The sequence below is a fragment of the Doryrhamphus excisus genome, chromosome 19 (genome assembly GCF_030265055.1).
Source record: "Doryrhamphus excisus isolate RoL2022-K1 chromosome 19, RoL_Dexc_1.0, whole genome shotgun sequence".
Lineage (NCBI taxonomy): Eukaryota > Metazoa > Chordata > Actinopteri > Syngnathiformes > Syngnathidae > Doryrhamphus > Doryrhamphus excisus.
Genome location: NC_080484.1, coordinates 8,661,119 through 8,681,270, shown reverse-complemented (window position 1 = coordinate 8,681,270; position 20,152 = coordinate 8,661,119). Strand labels below are relative to the sequence as shown.

The window sequence follows — 20,152 nt, the reverse complement described above, 5'->3', positions numbered from 1 at the left end:
AGCTTCCTGTTTGTGTCTATAGGGTGTGTGTAGGAGGTGCTGTGTCAGCATGTCTGCGGGCAATGAAGGCTTTATGGGGCCCATCTTCCATTTTGGGTCACATCTGGGATGAGTTAAGACTTGCTGCTAAAAAAGTGTCAACACAGTGGTGGAAAGTTTAAGGTCATTTTGATTGTAGACCTCTTTGACGTTTTCAAACAGTTGGATGTACTGTGAACAGTTTGGGGTAGATCCTTTAATGTTCTAGCATTACTGTTCTCCAGTGTGTTGGAACGTGAGCGTAATGGACATAAATCATGTAAAGCTCTTATTTATTTCTGACAAAGTTCACCTAGTGATGTTTCCCCAATAGCTGGTTTTAAAGGGCTCAATGAAGATTTCCAAAGCCTTGGTTGAGGGCTCACCCCTAATTTTGGGCTTGCTGGCAACAAAACCCAGCACTTACCTTATTATGTCAGGGGAGACGAGGTTTGGCAGTGAAAAAGAAGGACGGCGAATGAAAGAAGGAGATTGGAAAAGGGCAAAACAGGGGGAAGCATTACAAGGAGACAGACGTCTGACTGGGGGGAGTTAGTGTTCAAGACAGGAACGATTTTCTTTTGCTACTGTAAATAATAGCCCCCGCTTGAGTTGGACGGCTTTCACGGCTCCTTTTGTCCGCAGTGACATCTTAGGTTCCCTAAAGAGTGAGACCGGGGCTTGAGCTGGCATGGGAAAGAGAGAGTATTAGCACGATATGAATATGAGGGAAAGTAAGCCTCTGCGGGTCAAAGGGAAGCTGCCAACACACACTCCTGCCTCTTTATCCGCCTAAAACCCACACAGGCAGGACACAAACCAATACTTCAGTCTAATTCGCATAGCTTTACTCTGTAAAAGAAGGTCATTCATTCACCAGGGTGCCAAAATTTCTACAAAAATCCAAGCCAGACGTTTCCATAAACCAACTTATCATAAACTTAACAACAACATGGTGAAAAAGGCTCCTACCTCATTTGAGACCATGTTCAGTGGTTTAACTACTGCATCCTGTCTATTTGTGAGTCATGTAATGTTTTTCATCTTAACACTAAACACATGTACTCACCGTGATGCCCCATAGCAGGAGAGTTAGTGTCAGTTACGCTCTTAAAACCGCACCAGGAAAAATCATTTCCAACTTCAATTGCATGTACTGTAGCTGCCAACACGAAGTCGCAGGCTATGATTTGAAGACTGATTCACGATCTGATGCTCTTACACTCAAACTACTACTTTTGCCTCTGCATGTGTATCATTAATATTTTGACTTTATGCTTGTAGAATTACTTACATTTCTGAATGGATTTGGACAAAATTTTTAGAGTTGTCGGAAATGGGATATGGAAGAACAGATTAGGATAAGATAAGATAAGATAAGATATGCCTTTATTCGTTCCTCAGTGGGGAAATTTGCATTTTGGGGGTGATCCAAATCGCCCCCTGGATCCAGGATTTTTTGAAAGGATTCTTTAATATTGCAAGACCAAGGACCATTTTTGGCATTTGTGCAGATAACTCCCAAAAAATGGTCAGAGCCCTTGTTCGGGACACTTTGCCTTCATGGTACTTCTACGATCATCATACTAACTTTAGCATGTTAGCATTGTTATCACGCCAACAATATCCTACTAGCATTGTTTGCTATTTTCATGGGTAAACACCTACCGTGCTAAGGTTAGCACGTTAACATCGGTGGCATGCTAATATTAACATAGTAGCATTTTTAGCCGTTTTCATGGGTTGACGCTTTCATGAACATTTAGTACTATCATGCTAGGAACATGCTAATGTTCGCACTGCTAGCATGCTACCATTAGCATAGTAGCATTTTCATACATTTTTATAGGTAGACACTATTATGCGAGGTTAGCATGCTAATGTTAGGTAACAGGAACATACTGGCATTTTTTTAACTTTTGCAGACATTTTGTGCTATCATGCTAGGTGTTTACATGCTAATGTTAGTATTCTAACATAATTACTAACATAATATAAGACTAACATTTTTAGCATTCAGAGCTAGGCACTTATACAAACTATGATGCTAGGTGTTAGCAAGCTAATGTTAGCATGTTAACATTCTTTAAGTCAGTCAAACCCTTCTATAGCATGTTTTAATAGAAAATAAATGTAGGACTAGTATTTATGCTGAGAATCACAATATGGGCGGAATTATGGCGTTTGGTGGAGGTCTGCACTGTTTGAGTGCTTTTCTAGTTTTTTGGATTTTTTTTTTATGTGCCGCAGACCAATCAAAATAAAACACACAGATGCCTTACATAAAAAAACAGAATCACTCAAAATAATCCACAAAGTTATGTTATGGTAATACAGTGTTGTGTAGAATAGCAGTGAAAAGGGAATAAAAATTGAAATGTTCCAGTATGACTGCACCCTAAGTTGTGTCAGTCATTCCCTACAAACCAAAGGTTGTCTTAAGGTTTATTACTTTATCATCAGCTTACATGACGAGAGATAAACACTCCAAACAATAAAAGAACAACTGTGCTGATCAGATGTCCGCAGGAAGCTCAAGAGCACAAGCGATAACACCGCTGAGATCATTTGCGGTGACAGCGTGGTGACTAGATTGTCACATGAGTAGGATGATTCACCTGCTTAATGAGCTCATGTCCTGTTTGATAGCTACGTCTGTAAACAACTAAATGAGACAAGCAGGAAATGCTGTTGGATGCTGTTGGGTGTTGGACGGTGATTGTGCTTCCTGTTCCTCACAGAAAGATTTGCACTTGATCAATTGTGTGTCTAAACAGTGAAAATGTATTTTTGTATTTAGAAGAGTTTGTGTTTGGTTTGTTTCATAGTGCAAGGTAGGGTGTTCAGTTACAAAGGCTCTATATAACATTTGTGGGTTGAAAGGTCGACATAATAGCAGCCAGCCGCTGACCTGACTTCTACACTAGACTTCAGGAGTTGATTGACATATGTCTCAAAAGTCACCAGCGCTTTATACGACCGTCTACAAGTGGTGTGTTCAAGAAGTGAGTTAGGTTATCAAAGGTCAAGATGTGACACCATTTGCAATTGTCTAGGAACATGCGCGGTTGCGTTTACTGGAAAAGACGGTGAAAGCACAGCAGCTGCTTTATCAGTCTCAGGAAGCATTCAACTGGCTCCAATTGAAGGGACTTTCCTCCATCCTGCTCTGTTAGGGTGCAGAACAATGAGCAAATGACTCTCCCTTACAATTACAATGACCACAAGCTTGGGTACATTGGATGTGCTTGCAAAGTTATCGATGCAAAACTTCTAATGCATTTCTGATTTGTCCATACATGATGGATAGATTGTCACTTCACTGGTAGGAACTCCAGGAATGGGGTCAATTACCGGTTTCAAGGTATACCACCTTATATTTTTTTTGTCATACCGTTCCACTACTTACCAATACTTTGGTATGTCCTGTGTTATTTCTCACAGACGATGTGTTGCCAAAAGTCAGGCATAGATAGCACTAGCATTGAGTGGCGCCGGTACAGCCACGCTGATGTCCCTCTCGGTCGATGTATCACGTATTCCGTTGAGGAGACATGATTCAGAACGAAACATGAGTCGAGGATAAGGATACATAAGTGTTGTGTTTGGGCTCATGTTGGAAAGGATGGGGATCATGGTCTGCTTCAGATTTTGATGGTCAACGGCTTTGACCCCATTAGCATATTTACCTACTGATGACGCAGCATCAGTAGCAACTGGGGGTTCAGTATCTTGCCCAAGGATACTTGGACATGATCACGGGAGGATCAAACTCACAACCTTCAGTTTGGAAGACGACTACAGTTGGCCATGCCGCCCCCAGTACATGATGGGATTCATTTTTCCCTCAATGAATCACATCTAGCATTCATGTTCAGTTCATAAAAGTCAAAATTACCAACACCCTTTTACTGCGAGCGACCCAGACTCCCAAATATGGATGGCTTCTCATCCTTCGTTGTCGCTGCCTTGTCACATTTTATGTTAGTTGCCCGCAGTGTACTGGCTGCTCCCCAGTTCTTGCTGCGATACCCCCCCAATACACACACACAAACACACCGCAAATGCATGGGAGGAGAGAAAGCGAGCGAGGGCCAGTTGGTAAAGAAGAAGGGAGAGGAGCCAGTCTTGCAGCAGTAATTGGGCAGGAAGTGGGCTGCTGGGGAAGCTCTTCTCATCCCGTCCCCCCCCTCCTTCTCTTCCTTCTCGTCAGTTGGGTTGCTTCCATCTGATCCATCAAGTGTCCTATCGGAGCTGACCTCGTTCAGGTGTGGACCATAGACTGGATCGTCTCGACAAAACCCTATATTGACTTTTTTCCACAATCGTGTGAAACCCATTCAAACACTTGGACATGGTATTAACCAGCGAAAGGATACTAGGATACCTGCGTCTGAGGGAAGGCTAGTCCTGGGAATGTCCTCCCAGAGGTGAGTGACTACTAAATTATTGTGATTTGTGTAGCACTTTTGTCCAGAACAACAAAGTGGTTGCATTCACTAAAACACGTCCAAGTATAATTTTAGATGGGCCATTACATCAAACCCAGTTGGACCTCCAATTATGCAGTCTAAACTTGCAATTGAGCTCAAGCGCCACCTTCGCCCGCTTTTTTAATTAGACAGCATGGCTTGCATTTTTTTTTGGCCTTGGGTTTTACTAAATGGTTCGTCATGCTATTGATGTTAGCACCTAAAATCATTTGAGGGTCATTTAATGTGTTTTTTTTTTTTTTAATTTTGTTTTTGGTATGGTATCCTCATTCTGGTGTGTCCTAACTGGAGCAAGAAGCAAATAGGACACACACCAAAGGGAGTGCTTTATTGTGGCTGTCAGTGGATGACACCATTGGGGTGCTCGTTTTGATCATTTGATGATATTATTGGATTTATTTTAACAGATAGTGTTTGATTTTTATTCTTAAATCTAATTTTGGGGTTTAACCGTGTGAGGATCTTCGAAACATTAAGAAGTATAATAATAATAAGTGTAAATAATAAGCTTTTTTCTGATTATTACTTATTTATTTTTACAAAATCCTTCCAAGTTTTCCATGAAAAAAGCTCTAAATTAGAATTACTGTACCTGGGATCTGTATACACGCACAATTGACTACTACAGAAGGAACTACTTAGTATAGCAATAGTGTCCTCGATTTTATTTTAGTATGTGTCACATGTTTCCCTGTGATGGCAGAAAAGTCCCTCGTTCTCCGCTCGGCTGGACTCCTTTCCTGGATCGGGAACCTCGTCCTGCATTTTAATCTGGGGCCAAACACAGCTTCCTGCACATATCCGCCACCACACACACACACACACACACGCACACACACGTGCAAGATAATAAATCTCTGAATATTCTCTTGTTTTAGTCCCACGCCTAACCCTTAGCTGCAATACATACATTGAAAATATGTTTTTTTTTGTTCGGCCACTTGTGTTGTGGTTCACATAGCTGACTTTGGTGTAGCTCGTGTCCAGTCCAGGGTGTAGTCTGCCTTTCATACTGACATTATCTCCCATTATAATTGCCTTTCCTGGGCTGTGCCTCCCTGCGTTGTCATTATCACAGTCATTATCATTGTACTGTTGTTGTTGTGTGACGGAGTTGGGCTACTCACTGGACGTTCCCTTCACTTCTCTGAAGTCATACCCTTTTAAGTGAAAGGAGCATGTTTTCTGGTCAGCAAGAGTTTCAAATTCCTAAACTTGTCTTGGCGCTGTAAGCAGATTGTGTAGCCTGCGGGAATACCATCCGGGAATCTGGAAGCCCCATAAATCTGGGAATGGAGTGATAATCAATATGGGACTCGAGCAAATTCCTGAAGCTTTTCATAGCACAAAAGGTTTTTTGGCAACTAGATGTAACTTTATGACTGAACTATAATGAGGACAAGTGGCATAGAAAATTTATGAATTTGGCATTCATCTGCTATTACTTATTATTTTAATATTAATTTATGATGAGTTGATTATTGAATGTCCACTACTGTACTGTGCAATAGTATATCAATGCTGTGGTAGAGTACACCTCATGTGTTATAGTCTGTCATGGTTTTGTCCAGTGTCCAGATTAATGAAGAGTTCAAATGTCCAGAACAAAGAGCTCTATGAGTCTTCTTGGACAAAAAAGAGACTATGTGTGTCTGCAGATGATCCATCTCCCCAATGACAAGCACAGTCAGGGTCTCCAAGGGAGGGGGAAACTGTATATGAATGACCATCTTCTCCTTCCTCCCACAAAACTTGTGTCATTACTCACAGTCTTGCTCATTCTTTGAATCTGCTCTTCTCCCACTTTTATGTTTCCGAGTGTCATGCATGTTGCACAAGTGGATTTGCTTTTTTTTACGTCTAATTGCACATACTAAAACATTTCTAAGAGGCCATTTTCTTCAAGGCTTGCCGTCCAAAAGCAAATATGTGTGTGTGTGTGCCAGTAAATGTTGAATAGGCCGTGTGTGTGAACCCTGTGCACTGCTTTAGTGTTGACTCTAGCCCAGAGTGATGAGGAATGGAGTAGTTTATTGGCTCTACTGTCGGTTGAAAAGGATAGTCGGGAGTGTGTTGGGGGTTGCGTTTCTGTTGGGAGATTTTCGGAATTTATGCTTCCATCAATGAACCACAGCTATCCAGTGCCGGCCCGTGGCACTCATGCAGCCCCACAATCTGTAACAAGTGTAGGGAAGGTGTCATAGTTTTTTTACACACACAAATTAGCAGATCAATTAGCAATAATTAGCAATAATTTATAATTATTAATTAGCAATAATTGACCTGTAAAATACGATACACCCCCCCACCCCCAACCCTGGGAAGGAAGTGCAGCAGCTTTGAAAAGACCTCAGCATTGACCAATTTGTCCTTCCGTGTTTACATGTGAACAAAAGTGGGTCTTAGGTCACCATCCTTCAGGCAGTGGAGGAGGATGGAGCGCATACAGGGGCATCAGATAAGCCAGATGACCGCTTCTGTCATCAGCAGGTCGTGCTTGGCTGAACTGAGGCGTTGGGACGGTCGCCGCCGCCGAGGGTGTTTACCAAAGTTAGAGGTGCTCATTACGCACAGAGGGTGATGAGGGGGGAGGGTTCGCGTTTGGAGGTAAAAGGTCTTCGTGGGTCAACGGACCCTCAGGCCATTAAAGACAGGGGTCGTGCTTCTTGGGCTCCAATCTCTATGTGTGTGTATGTGAGGATGGTCCATGGGGGTCTTGATTATTGTATTGGTATGGGGAGGGGATAGCAGCCCCATGCTGCTGGGACCGGTCTCTGTCTTATCGTCTGTCTTGGTCAACATGTTGGCCTGAGACTATGGTCCTTAAAGGGACACATAAGCCTTCTTTTTACTTTTGTTGATTAGCTAATAGGATGCTAACAAGGATGGACGTTTTCTGATTAAAAACACATCAACAATACAGATGAATTCACACAGTGTATTCATAACACAATATTGTGTTAGCCAAGGCAAAAGTTCTGCATACAATTCAAACAAACTAAAAAAAAAACATGCTAACTGGGGCGGATTTGGTGCTAGTGAATGTTATTGAATGGAATATTTTCATAATCAGAGCATAGAAAACCTGTTTATGGGCTGCACGGCGGACTAGTGGTTAGCGTGCAGACCTCACAGTTAGGAGACCTGAGTTCAATCCCACCCTCGGCCATCTCTGTGTGGAGTTTGCATGTTTTCACGGTTTTCCTCCCACATTCCAAAAACATGCTAGGTTAATTGGCGACTCCAAATTGTCCATAGGTATGAATGTGAGTGTGAATGGTTGTTTGTCTATATGTGCCCTGTGATTGGCTGGCCACCAGTCCAGGGTGTACCCCGCCCAAAGACAGCTGGGATAGGCTCCAGCACCCCTGCGACCCTCGTGAGGAAAAGCGGTAGAAAATGAATGAATGAAAACCTGTTGACAGGGACACAAGACAGCTGGTAGCTAGCAAGCTAGCCAGCATACTCACTTCCACACAGAATGGGAGAGGTTTTTTGCACTCTATTATGCCATGATTGATGACTGCATGACTTCATGCAGTGTTAAGGTAAGGTAATGTGTCATTACTACCGCACAGTGACCAGAATACTGCATATCATTTGTAAATATTGGTAATCTGTTGTCATATTTTCCTCCTCGAACCAAAACATTCATTTATTCTATAATAGCACTCTCCAAAAAACGTGCAAAAAATTTTATCGACACTGTGGGAGCTTGATTGACAGTGGTCTACATCCAATCAGGACGCAGAAGACAATGTGTGGTGCAGATAGAAAAGCGAACAATGCAGCCACCTCCTCTGAATGCACCAAACAACAACACTGAACTTTTCACAATGCAATTCTTCTTAAAGGGTGAGGCTATGGAACACAGTAAAAAAAACACTAAAATTGCAAATTGCACAAAAAAATAAGCGAAACAGCCTGTGAAAGGTTAGCCACAATGTAACGAGGGAACAATGCAGTGATAATCAAACTGCGACATTGCGAGGGATGATTGTCATTTTGACCCTGTGTGAATAAGAGAAAAAAAATATGCAAACATCCAATTTGACCCTGCTAACTAGGCACTTTATTGACTTTAAAGGGTACTTCTGTCCTTGCCAAATCAATCAATCTTTTCAGGATTATTTGTTGAATGGTTATTTTTTCTCTCTCATATTAACGTACAAGATGCGCTTGGGCCTCCCGCATAGTCAGGCGTCTTCCTTTTTAATTTTTTTTTTACAGGTTTTTGTGTTCATTGAAGTTCTTCTGATGTTCCACACAATGCAGGGCTTTTTGTCTGCGCCTTGCTACTGATCAACCGCGCAGCCACCATGTAACGTGTGTGATCTCCTACAATGCATGATGGTTCCACTTTGAATTTACATTGAGCTTGAAAATATAGAGAAAAAAGATGAAGAGACAGGCAGGAGAGAGAGGAGAAGAAGAAGGAGGAGGGCAAGGCGGCCTTTATTAATGGAGAACTCCCAGCTCCTTGTAATTTGCTGCTTGGGAGAGATGAGGGGAGGAGTCAGGGGGAGGGGGAATTACCCAGCAGGGAAGGAGCAGAGGCCATTCACACACTGGCATTCAAAGCCACTCTTGAACACTTTTAGACACACTCATGCGTGCAGTGGATGTGTTGCTCCAGGAGGGAAGCATGAAGAGCGGAGTGAAGGGATCCCCCTGTGCAAACTCCACTGAGCCCAAAGAACACAGTAGCCAGCCTCGCTGAGTGAATATCCAGGAGTGGATTGTTTGCTGCCAGGAGAAGGGATTCGCTATGAGAATTCTGGACTTCTAAAGCAAGCTGTTGCTAGGATTACACTCAGATAATGTGATGCGCTCTGGAAGGACTCCATCACCTGAAGTCATATTGTTGTGAGGACAGCCAAGCCACAATGCCGACCGGTAAGCAAAGTGAATCCTTTTCCCAGATGTTACTGTTTTGATGGTGACATCTGGCGCATATAAAAAAGTCAGTCTTTGTGGTGTCCAAACATCTCACACACAACTTTACTGCAGGTCATGATTAGTCACACTGATGGTTTGCCTTGTTGCTGTTTTGCGGTGTGTCTGTGTGATATTTAGTCCTCGGCTGACAGCTGCGTGTGAAGTGTCTCTGCGGCGTTCAGAACACCGTCCTCTTCTTGTTTTCTCACCCCCCACCCCAAACCCAAATCACCAACCTGCTAGTGTTCAATGGAGAACGTTTGCTTTCTGGTTCGATGCTCGGCTGGTTGATATCTTATGGCATGTTTAACTCATTTATTCAATGTCATTTGGTTACTGTACTACTTTCATCAATTGCCAGGTGGTATACATTGTGGTTGTATTTCTAATTGCTGTTAACTGTTAAATCTGGATTTCAGCTTCTTAAATGTGAATATGCGCTTATTCTTATTGATGTATGTGATACATTTTGTGCATTAAAACCAACCCAATGTAGGTCACTGTGAGCAGTGAGCAAAATCAATATACCTTTAATTATTAACGTTAATTGGTACCAGACCCGACCACGGTAAGCAAATTTCTGCGACATAGGATTCAATATTAAAACATAGAATACTTTCATCCATCCATTTTTTATGCCGCTTGTCCTCAATAGGGGGCTATGCTGGAGCCTATCCCAGCTCACTTCAGGCGAGAGGCAGGGTACACCCTGGACTGGTGGCCAGCCAATCACAGGGCACATATAGACAAACAACCATTCACACTCACATTCATACCTATGGACAATTTGGAGTCGCCAATTAACCTAGCATTTTTGGTTTTGGAATGTGGGAGGAAACCGGGGTACCCGGAGAACATGCAAACTCTACACACAGATGTCCAAGCAGAGAATCGAACCCAGGTCTTCCCAATCTCCTGACTGTGTGGCCAACATACTAACTACTCTACTACGGTGCGGCCCTAGAATACCATTAATAAAGCCCTGTAGACATGACATAGCACCCCTATAGTCACCTGACACTCCTATTGTTCCTTTGTTTACACCACATTGGACATGCTACAACACCACTGCAGGGACACAAGAGAAGGCCACGGCTCCATAGCATACGTGCGAGCTCAGTAATTCATTAAATTAATTATTTAAATTAAAATCTAAGATAGGATTTGAAACATGGCGGGGGGTGGTTAAGAAGCCAAAACCACTTCCACATGGAATGGGAGAACTTTTTCTACTATATCATTTCAGACATACCATGACTGATTCCATGCATTGTGATGTAATTTCATGCCTCGTTAATGGTTTTATGCATCATTACTGATGCCTAGTGGCCAGAATAGTACATAAAATTTGTGGTTTTGACAAATAATGGCTTGTAGTCAACCACGAAACAATGATTATTAATAACTTTTTGAAGAACTGCAATGTAACAAGGGGCAACTGTATACGGTGTGAAGAAATTATCAATAATAGACATGGGAAGGGGTACGATTAAATAAGCCCATCTTCTTCCTACTCCTTTTCAGACATTTGCAGGTGGATGTTGCATGTGATGCATAATGTAACTTGTTAAGGATGTGTTTTTCCAGTCACATTTGTTTCCTCTGTAGTTCATATTAGATATTTTTTGTGTTCTTATTATGAAAAATTATAATTTCATAATAATAATAATTATATAAACATTAACATAATTTTGTTGAAACCATGGTGTACATCCTGTATACGGTCCAGTAAAGTCATCAGCAGTGCTGACAAGTTTTATATGTTTAACTCCTTATTACTTCTGAAACCCAATGCTTGCCAGTTTCCTTCCCACTGGGAGTGTTGGGATGCCATTCTGCAGCCTGTGACCCAAATTAGAGCCTTCAGGGTAGCCGTTTTAGACTGGGGGTGGGGGGGTACAAATGGCAAAGCAAGGAACGAGGGGGGTATAATTACTGTTTAGAGCAACCTCTTTGGGTCTGATGTGGCGGGAACAATAGAGGGACCTCCATCCGTCCCTTCACCCCCACCTCTTCATCATGAACATGCAGGGAACTAAGGCGGCATGAGTGGGTGAGGGAGGGTCAAAACGGAGGGCAAGAAGTCCCATTGGAATCATTTGTTCAAATCAATAGTCTTCCATTCTCATGATTCATTCTCCTTTCAAGCGTGAGTGGAGAAATGTCGCGTAGACGCCGAGAGTCAAACAGTGAAGGTATTTCACTGGGATGAAATCCAATCAGGTCAGAGAATGAGGCGAGGCGGGTGCGGCAAAGGGTCGCACGGGGTGGCTCTCCCCAAAAATAGGCGGTGTAAGTTTGCAAGTGGAACTTTTCCCACAGGGGCGAAACGCCGCACATTTCACTTGCATGTCAAAACCAAAAGTGAAACACGGAACAAGACTAGAGTTTATCTCCTGCGCGTAAAATGTATCATTGCACTTGCGAATGTTGACCTTTTATCATTCACTGCCAGCAGAGGAAAAAAACACTAATTAGCAGTCCTGCCGTGTTTACTTTAACCATGTTTAGTGAGGCAGTAAAAACCACAGCAGTCTTTCGAGTCACTCGGTTTAAACAACAAAGACGTGGTCAATTCCGCAGCTTTTTGCTCCTAAATAACGGATAGCAGAGTTAGCACAGGCTCCATGATGACCCCACCCCCTCCTGACTACAATCCTACTCCTGCCCTCTTTCTCTTCTTTCCGTCCACAGCCCCTCCGTGGTCCCTGTGAAATCCTGAGTGACACTTTAAGGTCCTTAGCGTCACTTGAGATCAAGCCTGCATCTCTATCAGGGATTCGGGTGACATCAAATTCAGAGTTTTGGTCATTTTAAGGGCTTCAGAAGCTTGCGTTCAAGGAAAGGGAAAGCATCGGAGTGGGTGGCCTTGGACCTTTTGGCCTCCTCTTGCGTCTTTTCTTCCTACTTTCATTGTTTGAGTCCCTCTCCTCCTCATACATTTCGCACATTTTTGAAATGTTCCCAAAAAAGAGAGTACAGCTCTCACACTTCGGGTGGTGTATTCTCAAGGGACAGTATATATTGACATGATCACTGTAAGGTGTACTCACTTGTTTTGCCAGCTGTTTTATACAAAGTCGTGAAAAATGGCTGTGTGTTCAATTAGCTGTCCGTGTACAAGCAGGAGACGGGGTTCTCAAATGGTCTCAGTCGTAAATCCCTTGTATTCAACTCATTTTAATTTCTATTTATTATTCAAACTTTTTTTTCATACCAAGTAGTGGTGTGTCAGCCATGAACCAACGGGTCAAAGAAGTAGTTCTTCTTTGTGAACGGAATGAACAAGGTCACTGCCCCTGATCCGGTTCACTGAAATTTTTGCCCACCACTGATACCAAGCAAATGTTTTTATTCCAAATCACATGTCCAGTGCATTTTAGAATAATTTATTCAGGCATTTTGTCAAGAAATGAATTAAAATTACTTTCAATAAATAAGACCACTAAATCAGACATTTCACTGAAATAGTCCTCAATTTCACATTTTAGTATTGTTTCTTGTGAAGATATAGTAAGATGTTTACTTTTGTGAGATATATATTAACATTAGCATAAGAGGAACAAGCAATGAGCCCCCAAAATGCACAAAACATGGAGGGGGGAGACGCTGGTCTTGTAAAGCAACAGTCAGGAACATTAGCATCGCTAACACAACAGGAGCAGTGTCCATGCTGGTCCACCTGTAGTAAAGTAAAGCAGGTTAAACACAGTGGCCATTGCAATGACAGTTATGCTATTCTACTCAATGGAAGCCAGTGACTTATATTTTAAGGAACTAGAATGTAGTTAAGGAAAACAAGTCTATAAATTGTAGGGGAAATTCAGAGTGGCTGCACGGTGCACGAGTGGGCCACACTCGTAGGAGAAGAACTAGGTTCGATTCTCCGCTTGTGTATCCCTGTGCAGAGTTTGCATGTTCTTCCCAGTTTCCTCCCACATTCCAAAAACATGCATGTAAGGTATGAATGTGAGTGGTTTGAATGGAAATTCAAAGGTAATTACAAAATAAATGAGTAGAATTTCGATTTTAGGACACAGGATTGCAGGATTATGAAAATCAATGCCAATAAAGAGCTCAAACCAAACTTTTGTTTGGCGTGAGCAAAGCAGTAGTTACGTGGTCAGCTGTAGTAAAATGATGCTGTGTCACCATGCACTGTCCTTCTATTATCTTAAGTGAACAAAGTACACATGCTGAATTGTACATTGCCGTACCGTTTGTATCCAAAGTCAATCACTGCATTCAAGCATTAATGTATTTAGCACATTTTGCATATAATTGTGTGTGTGAATGTCATGCACTTTTATGAACACGTGTGGTCCCAATGCAAATTTGAGCCTTGGTGGTCCACGGTCAAATAAAGCGAGCGATGCGTGTGTATTTTTACACAGTAAAGTATATGCTTGGAGAGGCCCGGAGGAATGTCCTGTGGTAATACGCACACTGGAGACTTTGAATGATGGGAAGGGGGACACTTTGAATGGCAGGAAAAAGGAGAAAGAAAGGTCCAAAAGGACAATATCGGAGGAAAGGCGTCAAACTAAGTAGACGTCTACTGCCCTTAATCACATTTTGAACGTGCCATCATTGGATGCTCACCTGCTCGCAAAACTGTTTGTTGTTTCTTCTTTGGCTCTTCAAGCATGGCTCTAAACCAAGGAGGGTCCTCACAGCTGTTTGCTGACCACTCCGACAATAAAGAGCACTTCAAGCTTGTGTGACCATAAAGTGTGCGATTGAAATGGGTGGCTTTAAGTGTTGTAACATGAGTCATTAAACCTGATGGGACTGATGCTGAAGCGTCACTGATTGCATCCATGCAGCACAGTTGACTTGTTGGATGCTGATCTCGTTTTTGGGTTTGGTTATTTGGGTTTCTAAAAAAACTATAACCACATCTTCGGTAATGAATGAGTTAAAAATCATTTTTAAAAAAGAATTGGACAGTTATGCTATTCTATCACAGCCCACTAACATAGAATATTCAAATGTATTTTTTTTAGTTAGTAGTTCTAGGTTTAAGTTTAAGCATATTTTGCACTCTGCTGGACTTGTGTCTGGTGTTCCTTCTTGATCCTTGTTGCTTTGGTTCCAGACAGACCCGATGTTAAACATATTAAACTTGGCTGCCTTATCCTGTAAACCCCCCCCCCCCGCGCTTTTTGTCTCTGTCAAGTGAAATGAAAAGCAGAGATTGAAGCCTGGTTGCTGCGGTGGTTGCGCTGATTCACTCTTGTTTCTCTCTCTCTCTCTCTTTCTCTTTTGTTATCTGGTAGAAAACACAACTTGCACACCATGCTAACATTGCACACACACACGGGGAAGACAGTCCCAACCTGTATATACTTAGCAGCCTAATTAGAGATCATTTACATGGATCAGGTTGAACATAATCTGGAGTGGAGGTAACCAGAGATTGCTTGTTTTAGCTCTGTGTGTGTGTGTGTGTGTGTGTGTGTGTGTACAAGAGCCAATTCACCCAGGAAACGTGCAGGGTGGGTCCCAAACATGAGTCTGGAAGGTTGGAAGGAGGGGTTGGACAAACACAAGATGGGGCAATCTCTACTGATGTTTGGGTTTCACTGCAAACGGAAACGGGTGCTTTCTCTGGATTTGTGTGTGGGTTGTTGTCCATCTTTATCACGTGGCTAGAGCGACAAAAATATAGACATGCAAAGCTATGCACTGTTAGGTGTGTGTGTGTGTGTGTGTCTGTCCACCCATATCTCGTTAATGTGAGGGTCATTAAGTTTTTAACTCGGTTAGACTTATCTCTTTGGTGATAAAGCTGCATTTTAAACAACATACCCACATACGCCGTGCATTGCTTACTGTGATAAGAGAGAGTATATCATACAAAATGTTCAGTTACCCATTAATATCACCATCAGTGATAATGTAGCCCTTTGTGCTTTTGTGTACTTGAACACGGCGTGTGTTTTCATCCACTCCATTATTACGGTCTGTATAATTATTAAAAAGTGGGTCAGGATTGGGAGTGCAGGCATTTAGAATGACGCACACGTTGTTGTCAATCATTACAAACTTTTTGTAATGTTATTTTTGATGCTCCAATTCCCTGTTGCTTTTCTTGGCACGGAAACTGAGCGATATCCGAATAAGAAACACTAATGCAATCATTCAGTGTATTAGTACAGCATATCAACATCCCATAATGGAGTTGGAGCAGATGTGGATTCAAAACTGCCCCATGCACTTTTATATGACAAGTAACTACATTCGATTCCTTAAAATGGACACAGTAAGGGTTGACTCTAACCGAAATACATGAATAAATGATGAATGAAAGGTATACATGAACATTTAAGGTGACTTTTACCTTCATTGAAGATGTAATTCTTTACTGTTCCCAAAGATGTAGCAGTGGGATCATCGCATTCCTCTTCAACGCCACCTTCCTGTTTTGCCATGAGTTATTTCTTGAATTCAACAGCTTTTCTCACTTCAATACCCCAAAATGGAGCCCCCCAAAAATGTCTAACATATTTTGCATTGCATTTTGATAAAAAAAAACAAAAAAAAACAATGTTGAATTCTAGAAACCACTCATGACAAAACAAGAAGGTGGTGTTGAAGAGGGAGGCGTTTATCTCACAAAGTAACCTGCATTTAGAATTGTTTTATGCACGTAGTTATTAGAAAATAAGTCAATTTACAGATCTCGACTAAATTGTGTTACAATAGTGTGCAAAATTCAAAAGAAACCTTTTCAAGCAGTTAAAAATGCCACTCTGATGTACAATCTGCATTGGAAAAGTTCTGGTTATCAAGCACATAGTGGCTAAAAATAGCTTATAACAACTTTATAGATTGATAATATGTCAGTAGTTTTACTTTTGGCTTATTATTTGGCCCAACGTTTAGTAGCAAACAAGTGATATTCCTATCACAGCCTAACAAACAAAGGTGTCAGCCAAAGTCCTCTGAAAAGAGGTGTCCGTGCAGCATAGAGAGTACTCTGAGGTACCTACTAGAAAGGTGAGTGTGTGTATTCTTGGGCTTCTTTGAGGCTGAGCTCACATTTCATGTTTTGTTTTTTTTTGAAGGCGAGTGTGTGATCTCGGACACTTTGATGTGAGAGGAGTTCTGATGGAGCCGCTGCTGCCTGGCAGGTAGAGGGCGGTGTAAAGGGCATAGGATGTCAGCAGGTTACCACAATAGCGGACCTGTAGGGTTGTAAAGCCAGCCTTAATATTGAGGAACTGTCAGGATTTTAATTCATGCTTTGTGAACTTTGGGTAATAATGATTTCTTTTATCTACTTAGAGGAACTACCTGAACTGGGTTGGCAATGGCATCATTTTAAGGTGGACATCTACTGAGTTTACTTCATCTGTGCTACTTCATCTTGGTCTGACTGCGAGGCTCCAGGAATCAAATGATCACATCTTAACGGCTCCGTCCACAGACACGAGTCTCATGAGCCAGTTTGGCACCGTCTTGATGTGAAATACACAAACCTGCCTGTCTTCGTAGAAATAGGCCTTTCATTCATTGCCTCCGGCAGGCGAGCACTCAAGGTTTAGATTTAGTATCTCAATACATCTGCTCATCTAAATGCTCTGCATTCCTTTTCATTTGAAAGTGTATTATCTCACGTGGCAGAGAGTGGGCTAATGGTTCTTCTTGACAGGATTCTTACCGCTGTGTCAGTTAGCGGCCCTTGTTTGGTTGTGGTCGGACGGAATGTGAGGAATTGAGTTTGTAAGCAGATACTGTAGCCTCTCTAAGAATATGAATGTGGTTTTGTTTTGGATTTCAACACTGTACATCTACCATGAATGATTCTTTCTCATCTTTTTTCTGCAGACGATTACAGCTACTTGCCAGATGCATTGCCACCTGTTCCTGAAGTCCCGGACTCTGGCTCAGTCCTGAGCTCCAGCGACATCCCGACTCGCTGCCTCCGCAATCCGGCCTTCCGTTACGCTTCCTTGCGCTATTGCTCTGCACACAGCATGGACTCCTCTCCAGACAGCGCCGAAAGGCCAGTCAGCTACAGCTCCACCTCATCCTCCGCTTCCTCCCGGGACAGTCACTGCTCACTGGGCAGCCGCTCCACACTTGTCCACACCCCTCACTGTAACCCTGTGACCTCAGACCAGGACTCTGGAGCTATACGTTTGGAGCTGGTTCCGGCCCAGCAGCTGGGATGCAGAGAGGAGGACAGAAGAGATGATGGAAGGATGGAAACAGGAAGGCAGCCTGGGAGAAAGGGCACTGAACAGACGGCAACTGATCATTCAGAACCGGAGCTGGGTCTTGACAGAGGGGGAGAACGGATTGGTGAGGTGCAAGGACCCAAAACGTATGTGGACCGGGTGGTGCAGGAGATACTGGACACAGAGAGAACCTATGTCCAGGACCTCAGAAGCATTGTGGAGGTAAGGGAAATAAATAATAGAAACATGTTTTTTGACTCTGCATTAATTAGAAAACCACGCTGTTTTTTTGTTTTTGTTAGACCTAATCGGTATTAATTAACTGATTACTGTATCTTGCTCAACCAATGTTTACATTTTAGCTTTTGAAACTAATTTTAAAAACACACTGAAACAGATTCCTAATCAGTAAACTGGGGGTCAAGATAGGTTGAGGTCATAGCGGCGGGTGGTTGACTTTGTTCTTTTCAGGAGTGGAGGTCTTTGAATCAGCTGATAACACACACACACACACACACCCACGGTTTGAGCCTTTTGTGGTTCTCATCACACACGTGACACACACACACACACATACACACACACTGCCACTTGTTGTCTGCTGGGAACCTTCAACACAATAAGGTCACCTGTGCTCGCTTGTAGGGCTTGGGTTCGGTTGAGTTACTCGACACCAGTGCTTTTGTGCTGCAGGAACAGACACACATTCAAAAAAAAACGTGTGTGCATGATACATGACAAATTTGATGATTTTTTTTGGAGCTGAATTGGTCCTGTTTGTTCAGTTTGTTTTTTGCAGGTATCTGCTGTTGCAAATCAAATCAACTCCAAAATCTCCTAAACCAGGGGTCTCAAACACGCGGCCCATGGTGTCCTGTGGCCTGCAGGACACTAGTTTGAGGCCCCCGCCTTGATATGAAAGTTTAATGTTAGTGCGGCCCGTGCAAGTTTGATATGGATGCTGTATGGTATCATTACGTTTGATTAATGTTCATGTTAAAGGTTAAATAACTGTTAATAGTTATCCTCCCTATCCATGTGGAAGTGGTAAGTTTTTGGCTATTTAAGTTTAAAGGAAATAACTTGAAGGCTACCGTTTAGGTCGCTAGCTCTCTAGTTTGCGAGTTAGCATGTGTCTCAAGACCCTGCAGTTGCGCAATATGTTGTAAATAAAAAGAGTATAAATGTGACTATAGTCGTGTTTTGTCATGTCTACAGGGCTCTAATAATACTTAATTTAATTTTAATCTGAAAAAAATAATTTGTCTACCCATCAACTATATGTGGTTTCTTAAGTTTTTATTATTTGCCATTTTATTATTATTATGATATTTATTTATTTATTACTGATTGATTGATTTTCTTTATTCTTGATTTGTTTATTTATTTTTCATCTTATTTTGTGTAGAAAAATAAAAAGTAAGATATTTGAGAACAGTGGAATGTTTTATCTGAGCTTTTCTTGTAGAAAATTGGAACCAAAGTGAAGTTTTTTTGGTTTTAATACATGCGTTTTTTTTTTTTTTGAAAACCTGATGCGGCCCAGTCTCATCCAGACCCGAGCTCCAGTGGCCCCCAAGTAAATTGAGTTTGAGACCCCTGATATAGTGTATCAGAACCCGGCCACTGTGCGTCACATAAGGATGTCTCCTGTTGTCAAAATCCAAACAGGAACTTTATATTCCCAGGAGACGGGATAAGTAAAGGCACCGAAGTTTTGACCTGACACCTTTGATTGATGTTCAGTCTTCCTTCCCCCCTCTGTACTTTTAGGATGCAGAGGTGAGGAAAAGGGACAGCTCGACAGGAGAGTAGGAAGAGGGATTTAGCCCAGAGATAACCGTGTCTGCAGCAGGTTAAGAAAACACGGAAAAGAGCTTAAGAGCGACAGTTAATCACCTTCTACTGTCTGCAGACCACCAGTAGTAAAGTGGTAAAACGGACCACCCAGCCTTGGACTGTCACTCACATGCAAGTGCATTCTACTTCACCGGGACATTAAAATATCTGCAATTAGGCTGTCCTCGCTTCTTAAATGATCGTGAGGGATGATTGTATCAGTAGCAATACTAACATCCCCGATGGTCACCAAAGCCTCCATTATTGCAACCCCAGTCTTCCATAATCCTCCAGCCCATGCTGCTTCCTGCAAGCACAGAGAGTCTGATAGGCTTTAGACAAATATTTACCCAGACTCCCCTGGGCTCAGCTCTCTCAGCAGGGGTGCGGTGGTCATCACTTTGTCATATACCCTTCCTGCATGCAATCTATCATGTGTGCATTTATATTTAGCTGCATGCAACAGAGGCCATAATGTGGCCTATCAGTCATTGCTTTTGTTATTTATTGCACTTTGGCACCTGGAAAGCATTGCCTTTTGAAGTTGACCAGGAATTTGGAAGTCACCTGGGTGTTTACACTGGGAATTGGGGAGAGTAATGACTTCCTACTACAGTGCAGTGTAAAGTGTTTGAGTTGGAATCGAGCGTGCACTTGAGGAGGTTAATGGTTAACGGC

The 20,152-nt window shown here is 42.3% G+C and overlaps 1 protein-coding gene across 4 annotated transcripts in view; it reads left to right on the top strand.

Moving 5' to 3' along the window:
* LOC131106821 (pleckstrin homology domain-containing family G member 1) overlaps positions 1 to 20,152 on the top strand; it is a 44,041-nt gene that overhangs the window by 7,888 nt on the left and 16,001 nt on the right. The window contains exons 4-5 of one of the 4 annotated variants that reach the window (XM_058056261.1): positions 4,232 to 4,448; positions 17,283 to 17,857. In XM_058056261.1, coding sequence (XP_057912244.1) covers positions 17,432 to 17,857 — 426 coding nt within the window. In that variant the 5' untranslated portion in view covers positions 4,232 to 4,448; positions 17,283 to 17,431. Of the gene's footprint in view, positions 1 to 4,157; positions 4,449 to 9,027; positions 9,408 to 17,282; positions 17,858 to 20,152 lie in introns of those variants that run through there. The other 3 variants (XM_058056262.1, XM_058056260.1, XM_058056263.1) reach the window with 3 other exon arrangements.